Source organism: Misgurnus anguillicaudatus, chromosome 7 (assembly GCF_027580225.2).
Source record: "Misgurnus anguillicaudatus chromosome 7, ASM2758022v2, whole genome shotgun sequence".
Lineage (NCBI taxonomy): Eukaryota > Metazoa > Chordata > Actinopteri > Cypriniformes > Cobitidae > Misgurnus > Misgurnus anguillicaudatus.
In genome coordinates this window covers 9,010,772-9,023,286 of record NC_073343.2, presented here as the reverse complement: position 1 = coordinate 9,023,286, position 12,515 = coordinate 9,010,772, and the positions used below count along the sequence as shown (strand labels likewise).

The following is a 12,515-nucleotide window of genomic DNA, read 5'->3' as shown; positions in this document are numbered from 1 at the left end:
GCCCGACTGATATGCGTTTTTTTTGGGCCGATGCCGATACAGATATTAGGGAGTAAAAAAAGACCGATAACGATATATCGGCCGATATCTTTATGTGTATATTATAGTTCAGTACACATATACTGCAGTATATTATACTACAGTACTGTACATAGAATACACTATATACTTCAACATAATATACTGTTTATGAATAAATACAATTAAATGCAATGATCACTCACAAATGTGGTGATCACTCACAAATGTGGTGATCCAACACTTATATTGATGTGACAAAGATATGTACTATAAGGCAAGAAGTTAACAATAAACTTTATTTTCCAAAATGAGTCGGATATCAGTGCACTAAACAGTAAACTTGACTTATTATAAATAACTTTAAAACACAAAGAGAACAAAATACATAAAACTTGCATCATTTGCAGTTTTGACAAGAATAACGTTATAAAGAGAAACTTATGAAGTCATTGATTATTCGCTTTACAGTAAGTTGTGTACTTCACAAATTTGTTAGCCACTCACCGTTACGAAGACAATGCTTGACGGAGCACATACTAATGTACGCTATGTTTAATGTTGTGAACAACGTTTTTATAACACAAACCCAGGGTTCCGTGCAAACTTTAGACTTTTATAAAACTAAAGCGTCTTCGCTCCGCCTCTTTTATTTAACAAGGGTGTAGAGTTGCGCGAGCTTATTGAATCAATTGCTCTGAAATTAGCATGTTAACTAACAACACAAGCAGCAGTAATCTCATATAGTGATATATAAGTGCACGGCTGCGCGTAGTTTAAACGTGTCATTTCTCCGTCTCGCGTCATTTCTCCCGCTTGCGTTTTAACTCGCAAGTCGACAAAGAGACGGATTAAAAACACCAAATGTAAACGGGAATGCGTCTCTCTTGTCCATTTATAATCTAATCGACCAAAGCGCGTCTTAATACCAGGTGTAACAATGTTGTGAAGAAGACACTGCGTGACTGCTTCCATGCCACCTGAACTGAGAGACTGACTGAAGTGAAGGGGGTTGGGGATTGGATGGTGTCACTACAGTGAGTGACCTGGGTCACCATTAGCAACCAGTAGGGTGCACTCTGCTGGACAAACAAGTACTTACATCTTTCAAATGCATTTAATGTGTTCTGTAACAAACGTTCATATCGGCACATATCTGCGGCTTATACGCCGATACAGATATATCTGCGACATGCTCATATCGGCCGATAAAATCAGCAAAACGATAAATCGGTCGGGCTCTAGTCGCGTCCGCATTTAAGATCGGAGCGTTGGTTTCTCTGCTGCTGCTCTGCCAGAATTTCAGGCGCAGCTTCGGGAAGTCGTATTTGTTGACCGCATACGCCATTCATTTAAAAACATAAGACATACAATCGTAGTTTCATTCTTACCTTAAAATGGAACTGTTGCTTTTCTGTAATAATTATAATAATCCTCTATGACGTATGCGGTCGACAAATACAACTTCCGGAAGACGAACCCGAAATCCTAGCCAGGACGCGTCCGGGAAGAATGGCACTTATGGTCACCCTATACACTAAGCTGACACTCTCTCCTGAATACAGAGGAGTCTAAGGGGCTAATCACACCAAAAGCGTTTATGTCAGTTGCAGGCGCCTTTTTTGAATGATAGTCTATGGGCAGGGAGCGTTTGCGCGCTGTTTATGTGTGCCGAGCGCCTTGCGGTTTTTGCCGCCAGCCATAGTACGCGCTTTTGAGGGAGCACTGAGAGCGGAGAATTGCCCCAACGTCATTCGCGTCTTTCCATTGTCCAATCGAATGAGGGGAGAGGCGGGCCTTACGTTCTGGTGGGGGAAGTTTACAGTTGCTTTGAAGAACTGGACTCCACTCGCTCACTTTTTCCTGCGTGTTTGTGCACCTCTCACCCTCAAACAAGGTCAGAGCAAGCACCCTATTTTTAAAGTTTCTGATAATATGAGAGTTAACAGCAAAAGAGCGCTCACGCTTCAATATTTGATTGACAAGACAGCTGACTCTGTGGTTGCCTAGCAATATAAAAAGCAGAGTCGCACTGCTCTTTTTGAAAAAAGACAGTGTGTCGCGCCTTGCGTTTCCAAGCGTTTAAAGCGCTTTTGGTGTGATCAGCCCCTAAGATGGCGGCATTATCTGAAGCTAGTTATTTTTGTTCATAAAGTTTTAAATATGGATATTTCTACAACAACACAAGACCTTTGTTTGTCATCCTGAGGCAGTTTGGATTTCTTTGGGGAAGGATATATGCACATTTTTGGACTTGAAGGACGTGGATCCCGTAACTTTACTGTTTGGCAGCTGGAAGATCTGGGACATTTTCTTAAAAATTATGGACATATGCATCTCGGAAGGCCTCGGGGTGAGTAAATCATGGGTTTAATATAATTTTTGGCTGAACTATCCCTTTATAACTGTTATTGGATCTTCATTTGATCATTTTTGTATTATTACGTAAAATCTACGTGTCCATTTTGCACGAGTTTTCTGATGTGTAATGGTCACATTGAATCATTATGTAATGGACATGCAGATGAAGCATATAAAATATATTTTTGTTAGTGTTTTTTTTTTAGATTTTTAATTTGAAAATTATTTATTTACATTTTATTATTATTATTTTTTTAAATAAATGCCCCCCCAGCAATTCCCTTGTGAACCACCAGGGGTTGGGAAATTTGGGAAACCATGCCTATCCCTAAAACCTAACCTTCACAAAAAATATTTTCCAATAAATATCATTAAAAAACTATCATTTAGTTTAATTTATAAGCCGTTTTCCTTATGGGGACCAAAAAGGGTCAAAAGTTACCAATATTACCGCTATTACTATCTTTGTTCCCCACACCGTTTGCCAGGTACACACACACAATCTATCCTAAATTCTCCTTTTTACACATATCAATCATGCAAACTCACACCATGACAAGCTCAGAAAAAAACAGCATAAACCCAAACCAAATGAATACCTTAGGGTAAATATAAACCTGTTTAAAAACCATTCAATACACAGCAAAAGTGCAGAAAAGCAGAAACTGTGCGTGAAACCATGTTGCTGGAAAATAAATGTTTATCTTAATTGAAGGTGAAACACAATCTAACAACCTGGGCTTTGAAGGCAGCTTCCAATCTCTCTCTCCCTCTCTTTAATCTCCCCTAATCTCTCTTCATGATATAGTGCCCAAAACACTTGCTGGTGAGTGCTGATTTTTTTCTTGTTTTTTGCTATGAAATTATTGCAGCTGAATCAAGCAACTCACATTGAAGCTTTCGTTCTGATCCTGTAAAATGTAGTTAAAAAAAGTCAGTGAGGTATTCTGAATGCACCCTACATGAGGATTGTGAAGACCACAAATTAAAGGGGTCATAACATTAAAAATATATTTTTTTTCTCAAACACTTGACATAAAAGTCTAATGCACTATATTAAAGGCGGAGTCCATGATGTTTGAAAGCCAATGTTGATATTTGAAATCACCTAAACAAACACGCCCCTACCCCAATAGAATCTGAAGCTTCTGTTGATAGACCCGCCCCACACATACGCAACCCGGCATTTGATTTGATTTGATTGGCTATAAGTGTGTTTTGGTAGTCGGCCCGTCTCCTTTTCCAACGCGTTTTTCAAACATCGTGGACTCCGCCTTTAACATCCTCAAACTTTTAAAGTCCAATAAGATCTGCGGTGCAAAAATGGCTCATTCAGACTATAATCCCCATCTTTGTGACATCACAACCATGAGCACATTAACCATTTTTGCCATCCAGTCATGCCTAGGTATAGACTGATATTTATAATAAAAACTATTATTCCTCAACACCAGATAGATACTATTACTCCAGTTGGCATATAACTAAGCACAAGAGTAAAATATAAAGGAAGTCTGCCAACAATAGGCAGTTGGCAATAGGCAGTGAGACAGCTCACTAGGTTTTAGACAAGAGCATCTAAGTGTACTTCAGGGAAAAGCACGTAGTATACGACCCCTTTAAAGCTCGTCTCTGTGTGGGTGGTTGTATAAGTGGGGAGCACCAGCGAAACCAAAGTAGAGATCAGTAAGACAGCACACAGACACCAGGAGAGAGAGAAAGTGAGGGTGAGACTCCCTTAGAAAGAGATAAAAAGTCAAGTAAAAACTATGAGAGGGAGAGAGAGAAACCTCTGTATTCTGTCCATCCTCTCCTCCTCCATATTGGCGTCTGTAGCTCTACGTAAAAGCTGCATTGCTTATTGTATTCCTCTCGATCGAGAACCCTGACTGTTAACGTCTTCCTGCAGAAACAAGACAACAGGCGGGGGGTTGGAATAATGCATGCATGATACACACACTCTCTCACACATGCGCACACATGCTTGGGCGCCCAGCCAGAGGGCCATCGATGGTGCGGTTTGACCTGTAGGAGATATCGAAGATGATGGGGAGAAGAGAGGGATTAAGCGTGTGTGTGTGCGTGTTGATGTCCTCTGCAGGCTAAGGCCACGCCCCCACCTTTCTTCTCATTGGTCTCTATGAGCAGAGGCTCTCCGATCTCCAGGAAGAAGCTCTTGTTCTTCTCGTATTCTTCGTCATCAATTATCCTGACTTTTATCGTTTTGCTGGAGGTGGGGAAGAGAAAGACAAAGATAGAGGAGGAAAACAGTGAGGAGAAGGCAGATCAAGGGGACAAGATGAAAGATAAAAGACATGCAGTCATGCACAGGCAGAATGTCAAAATATAAAATAGAGAGAGAGAGAGAGAGAGAGAGAGAGAGAGAGAGAGAGAGAGAGAGAGAGAGAGAGAGAGAGAGAGAGAGAGAGAGAGAGAGAGAGAGAGAGAAGAGAGAGAGAGAGAGAGAGAGAGAGAAAGAGAGAGAGAGTGCAGCCCCTCCAAGCCTGATTGTAATGCACATACCGACAAAATAACTAATCCAACCTGTGCTTCTTCAGGCACACATACACGTCATGCTTACATTACATGACTTTTTCTCCCTGGCCATCCATGACCACGCCCCTACCCAATTCACAATGGCCTAATATCATACTGGTTCACAACAAGCATAACACAAACAAGCATAACATTAAATTATATTGAGAGGAACAGAAAATGATCTTGTAGCTCAATAAGTTAACAGCGATCATGAGTTCCATTCCCAAGGAACATAGGAAGAGTTTGGTTCCAAAGCGCGATAAATGGCATTAAAAAAAAATAGTTACCGCCAAAATCAGTATTGTATCTGGTCAGTATTAAAAAGTAAATTCTTAATATTACGCAAAATCCAATGTCCGCCGTGTTATTCTGTCATATTTTCTCCCTTTTATCCCAAAACGCGATAAACGTCAGCCCTCCTTCTCCGCAAAATGCAATAAATCCGCTTAACCAATCACAGCGCACCATTCCACGCATTGTAAACAACAATGGTGGCGAGTTGAATACACAGAATCCTAGTTTTCCTCATCTACTTTGTACTTCGTGATCAACAAACAAACAAAAAAATACTTTTGATGGCAGTGATAAACCTGTGGTGGTTTTCTGTGGCGGGGAAGAAACGTAAGGCATCAAAATCGAATAATTTACGTAAGAGGCACTCGGGAGACGGAAAAAGCCGGCTGTTGCTTGTTCTCCAGACATGCATCAAGGTTCTGTCATGCTAACCAATGAATGTCAATGACCACTCGAAAGTCAACGAAAATCAAGCAGGACCAAATCATTTTACAGCTGATCCCTGTCAAAAAAGTTCAGCTACGACGTCCCAAGTATAACAGCAGCAATGACAGTGTTCTTAAAGGTGCAGTGTGTAGATTTTAGCGGAATCCAGCAGTGAATTGCAACCAACGGCTCAGTCCACCGTTCACCGAAATGCATAGAGAAGCTAAGGTAGCCGTAAAAGGACCAACATGTTGTTGTCTAAGACAAAATACAGTAGTGACGAAACACGTCTGTAGAGCAGTTTGTCTGTTTAGGGCTACTGTAGAAACATGGCGGCACAAAATGGCGACTTCCATGTAAGGGGACCCACAGTGTATGGAGATAAAAACTGCTCATACTAAGATAATAAAAACAATACAGTTCATTATGTAAGGTCTTTATACACCCCTGATAATATAGTTATGTAGATTATATTGCATTTCTTTCAAGGGATCTTTCTAAAAGTTACACACTGCACCTTTAATATGACAAAGTAAGTGTTTTGATTGATGCCATTAATGTTTATTTTTTTAATCAGTGTATACCACTAGTCAACTAAATGAATATAAAATGGCAAAGATGAATGCACATTTATATATTAATTCAATAGATTTATGACATTTAAAAAAAAAACTGGTCATGGATTTATTGCATTTTGTGGAAAAAATTATCAGTTTTTATAATAAATCTTTGAAAATCAAATTATGTATTAGAATTTCTAATGTTTTAATAACCTAAAGATGCTATGTGAAAGTTTGTAACAGAAAATAGTGGTTTTCATCTTGTCACTTTCTTGGTATAGAAAACACGTTTTACCGAAATTAGTCAAAATGGATTTATTGTGTTTTTTATGAAAGTTTTTTCATATATGCTATGATAGTTTATATGCACTGTTGCTTTAGCTTCACAAGAAATATAAAGAGGAGAAAGTGCAAGAAAAAAGGAAGGGGGTGAAAATGAGAAAGACCAAATGCCCTTACAGGAAGAATTTCACAAGTGTGATCATATGTAAAACATGGTTTTGGAATGTGTTTGTGTGAATCATGCCATCACGCCGATGCTACATAAATAAGTCATGTTACTGTTTTTACATGCACAGAAAGGTATTAAACATAATAGCGTGTGTAGTTTGTGTGACATAATCTGTACTATACATGAAAACCATCTCTGACTTGTGGTTACATTTGTCGTCTGTAGCTCAGGGACATTTGTTTCACTGCTCCTCGTATCTCTCTTGCTCTCAATCCAAATGGCTTATCATGTGTATAATTGTCTTAGACAATAGCTATTGAATTTAAGGAAAAACAAAGCCCTTTTGTGAGTGTGTGTTTTGTAGATTAGATGTTAATTAGAAGTGTTTGAGAATAGACAGCACAGGTCTTTCTTCTAAAAGAAAATATCGACACATAAAACATCTGAACTCAGTCGACAGTTAACGGTTTAGCCTCTAAATAAGACAGACTGTGGCACCTGACATACAGCATCCTGTCCTTGAAGCAGGTTATTTACGTTTTCATTCATGCATTTGGCAAATGCTTTTATTCAAAGTGACTTACAGGCCATTCACTGTATATTTGTATTTGTGTTCACTGCTGGGATTTAAACCCTGTGACATTTGACTGCTAATGCAATGCTGTGCCAATAAAGTTGTTCCCAATACATATAAAAACATCTGACCTAAAGACACACATTTTGGATCCTCACGCAGTTTTTCTTTCCTCATTTTCATTAACACTATACAAGATAATAGTGGATGAAGGTTTGTTTGAGTTTTCCTTTGAGAGTGCCCGTCTCTCTTTAGCTCTTCAAATTTGAGCCCGCAGGAATTCAAAGTGCACTTTAGATTAAGCCAAATGAGCAAGGGCTTGTGGGATATATTCAGGGTCTTGAATCTCTGATCAGGGCATTATATTGAACTGAGTCATTTTATGTCAGAAATCTAAAATGGCACAGGATCACCCCTACACCCCCCCCACACACACATGCACGCATACACACACATTCGCACTCTTGCTGCAGTGCCTCCATCTCTCATCTCTCCCTGCTGCTGCATTACAGTGAGTGACTGCAGTGATCTGAGTTCACCTCTGGGGCTGATCCAAGATCAGTGGTGTGACTGATGCTCAGATCACGGTACCAGGTTTAGGTTAGTGCAGCTGGGCTGGAATGAGATCCAGACCTATTACTTTTAATGCCTATGCCAAAATCACACACACTGTTTGACTTACAGTTGCCAGAAACATTTCCCAGCAATAAGATCTGTGCTTAGCAACCAGGGAACGGCCAAAAGAGAGCCACTTTTCAACTGCTATTTACCAGGGCCACATTACACTGTGTGTGTGCGTATGTATAAAAGAGAGAGCACGAGAGCCGAGAGGATAAAGTAACTAATGCAATCTCTTTAAAATTCAGATGTTGTCTGCTCAACACGAAGAGGAGACACAGCAAATCAATATGAGCTGACTTTTGCATGTATGTGAAGACGCTTTGAATTAATATATGCTATTTGAAAAATACAATTGTTCATAAAACCAAAGAAAATTCATTACTTAAATTAATTAAGGACTTAAAGAACCTCTTGGAAAAACAATGGAAAAGCCAAGGTAATGTAAAATCAAGCATTTTATGCCCTTTTTGCTCACACACACGCGCGCACATACACACGCACACACACACACAGATATATACACATGCTCTTTTTACCCAAAACTTGTGAAACGCACACATACAGTGCAGGTATTATTGATAGTTTTCACGCACTTAGGGGGACACCACGCTGGAGGGCAAGAGAGCTGCAGTTTAGGAATTTAGGAATTTAGTAATTTCTTTTGTTTAGTCTAAATACTGAATAGTCGTTGTACAATACAACGCACTAACCAACAAGGAGACAAGCCTGGGCAATGCTTCTACAGAATGCCATCCGAGAAGAAAACCCAGAAAGGAGGAATTTGTGAATTTTGTGCAATACATGACTGTATGTCCCCAATGAGGGGAAGCAATGACAGGCATCAATATACACTTATATTTACAGTGACCACTTGATCAAAGGTAACCTCACATAATCACCAGATATATTAATCATTGTATTTTTAGCCATTAATCATATCTTTACATCATTTTCCTACCTGGAGTGTGGTTGCGTCCTGAGGCAACCAAGTACAGTGATTAGTTACACTAACTGCTTTAAGTAAGTTAAAGAGTTGCCATGTGAAAATGCAAAAGTGATGTGAAAAAAGTGAAAACGCAAAAGTGATTTAAAAAAATGACAGTGCAAATCCTTTTAAATGTACTTTTTATATTATTTAATTAAAATGATTAAGTATTTATATTATAATACACTACAATATGATATAATATTAAAAACAAATAGTACACATTGCCAAAGTGAAGGTTTGGCAGGAATCTCGCGGTTTTTAGTAACCATAAAATACAAAATCGGGTGCTAAGTATAGATGCAAGTAGTCAAAACTTGTAGTTGTGTTTATACATAGACTGTAAAAAATGATGGACGAAGCGACGTCGCCTCCCTCCTTTTCTAATGAATTAAAGAAAAAATTGTCCCATCATGGTCGCTGCCATGCTATTTAAAAACGTCAATTTGGAGCCAAGGCATGCGCAGATGGAATCGTCTGTGGAGCCAGGCGGAGCCGCGGTATCAAACTTCCGCCCAAACGCTTGCACGCCCAATTCAACAACGCCAATCATAACAACATGCCCCGTTTATAGCATCAAATTACTAGCTAAAATAAAAAGTATCACAAAAAAGAACAATTGAACATATATCAGGGTGATATCAACTACCTAAAAGGACCAAAACCATCTTTCGGAAACTTTTATTGGAAATGTAATTTTTTTATTTATTTAGTCCCATTCGTTTGAATGGAGAGGGTGGGGTTTATGACTTGTACTGCAGCCAGCCACCAGGGGGCGATCAAAGAGCCAGCGGCTTCACTTTTCAAGACTTATGAGGCACACCTGTGTTCATATCTTAATTTTAAACCAAACCCCATTTACTTCTATAGTAGGAAAAAAATAATACTTTGGAAGTAAATGGGGTCCACGAATGGTTTGGTTACAAACATTTCTCAAAATATCTTCCTTTGTGTTCATTAGAACAAAGAAATTTATACAGGTTTGTAATAACATGAAAGGGAGGAAATGATGACAGTATTTTCATTTTTAGGTAAACTATCCCTTTAATAACAGTGGCTCTAAACAGCGGAAAAATTACAGGCATGTGCTGCCTCTCTATGGAGAGCCCAACATGAACTGCCGCTTTCTTGCCCTCGTGGGTCACATGACTGAAAACTATGGATTGATTGAGGTGTAGACCAGTGGGTTGAAATGAGAGCTTCCTGCAGAGACCTGCTGGTGAATAATGGAAGGAGAGGGAGGGGGGAGGAAAAAAGAAAAACAGAGAGATGGAAAATCCAAGGGGATGAGAGTTTGTGCTTTCAGTAAGAACATTACTGTGCATTAAAACACAAACATAATCATACATGTGATTTTGAGTTGATGCATCTGGCCTCTGTGGATTCGAATTTGTTGACGTTTTAAGCAGATTTGTGGTGTTTAAAACATTTTTAGGCTATATAATAAAACATGCCAGTCCGCATAATGGAGCGTCACTTTTCTGACACATCTTTACATTTGCTTTTTGTTCTATTAAAAAGCCTTTATTAAAGAGGTAAACCATTCACTGCAAGCATGTGAAAAAATAGGTCATTGACATTTGGCTCCCCTTGTGATGTCAGAAGGGGATAATACTGCCCCTTAAGCTGCACTATTCAACCACGGCACTGCCATTTAGTGCAGAGATCAGCTCATTTGCATTTTAAAGGACACACCCCAAAACAGCACATTTTTGCTCACACCTACAAAGTGCCTATTTTAACATCTTATAATATTTTGAGCTAAAACTTCATAAACGTACTCTGGGGACACCAAACATTTATTTGACATCTTAAAAAAGTCTTGTAACATGTCCCCTTTAAAAAATCTCTATCTACACTCACCTAAAGGATTATTAGGAACACCTGTTCAATTTCTCAATAATGCAATTATCTAATCAACCAATCACATGGCAGTTGCTTTAATGCATTTAGGGGTGTGGTCCTGGTCAAGACAATCTCCTGAACTCCAAACTGAATGTCAGAATAGAAAAGAAAGGTGATTTAAGCAAGTTTGAGCGTGGCATGGTTGTTGGTGCCAGATGGGCCGGTGAGTATTTCACAATCTGCTCAGTTACTGGGATTTTCACGTACAACCATTTCTAGGGTTTACAAAGAATGTTGTGAAAAGGGGAAAACATCCAGTATGCGGCAGTCCTGGGGGCGAAAATACCGTGTTGATGCTAGAGGTCAGAGGAGAATGGGCCGACTGATTCAAGCTGATCGAAGAGCAACTTTGACTGAAATAACCACTTGTTACAACAGAGGTATGCAGCAAAGCATTTGTGAAGCCACAACACACACAACCTTGAGGCTGATGGGCTACAACAGCAGAAGACCCCACCGGGTATCACTCATCTCCACTACAAATAGAAAAAAGAGGCTACAATTTGCACAAGCTCACCAAAATTGGACAGTTGAAGACTAGAAAAATGTTGCATTGTCTGATGAATCTCGATTTCTGTTGAGACATTTAGATGGTAGAGTCAGAATTTGGCGTAAACAGAATGAGAATGGTGGTGTAATGGTGTGGGGATGTTTTCTTGGCACACTTTAGGCCCTTAGTGCCAATTGGGCATCATTTAAATGCCACGGCCTACCTGAGCATTGTTTCTGACCATGTCCATCCCTTTATGACCACCATGTACCCATCCTCTGATGGCTACTTCCAGCGGGATAATGCACCATGTCAAAAAGCTCAAATCATTTCAAATTGGTTTCTTGAACATGACAATGAGTTCACTGTACTAAAATGGCCCCCACAGTCACCAGATCTCAACCCAATAGAGCATCTTTGGGATGTGGTCGAACGGGAGCTTCGTGCCCTGGATGTGCATCCCATAAATCTCTATCAACTGCAAGATGCTATCCTATCAATATGGGCCAACATTTCTAAAGAATGCTTTCAGCACCTTGTTAATTCAATGCCACGTAGAATTAAGGCAGTTCTGAAGGCGAAAGGGGGTCAAACACGGTATTAGTATAGTGTTCCTAATAATTTAGGTATATATATATATCTCTTAATTATCCCCTGAAATTTCTTTATTTGTCAATTCTTTTCTCCCTTTGTTTCACTTTCTCTGCTTAGTTCTGTGTTTCGGGTCAAGGTGAATCCAAACTGAAAGAAAGATTCTGGTTCTTGACACATTTTCTCAAGTCTCAGCTGTCACAAGAGACAGAACTGACATGAGGACCCAATTTCACGATCACTTCAAAGGCCTCTTTGCTTTTGTCTATCGGTATCTGGCTCACCCCGCCTCTCTCTCTATCTCTTGGGTACGTTTTGATAGGCAGGTCTTAAGTAAGACAGTTAATTAGATTAATAGTAACTTGCTACGTGCCTCAGGAGACTAATGGGAATGTGTGTGTGATTCCGGATTGCTTAGTGATAAAAGCATTTTAATATTCATGAGTTTTGTTTAGCTGGTCATTAATAATGTATTAATTGAAAGAGCTGCAGTGCTTTCAGTCGGGAGGGCGGACTGCGGAGACACATTTCTAACATGGCAACGATCCACACACATACAGGGAAACACCAGCTGAACACAATGGATGCAATAAAATGTGTCTTCATGACCTTCAATGCATCTCTCGCCTCCCTCTGTTCATTTACAGCCCTGCGCTGCTCTCCACATCACTCTGTGTGCTTTCCTTCAGCGCAGGGGTTTT

General features: G+C 39.6%; 1 protein-coding gene across 4 annotated transcripts in view; it reads right to left on the bottom strand.

Moving 5' to 3' along the window:
* slc8a1b (solute carrier family 8 member 1b) overlaps positions 1–12,515 on the bottom strand; it is a 124,167-nt gene that overhangs the window by 26,659 nt on the left and 84,993 nt on the right. For 3 of the 4 annotated variants that reach the window (XM_055171567.2, XM_073869388.1, XM_055171566.2), the window contains exon 3: positions 4,170–4,282. In XM_055171567.2, the coding sequence (XP_055027542.1) occupies positions 4,170–4,282 (113 nt within the window). Of the gene's footprint in view, positions 1–4,169; positions 4,283–4,499; positions 4,607–12,515 lie in introns of all 4 variants that reach the window. The other variant, XM_055171568.2, reaches the window with a different exon arrangement.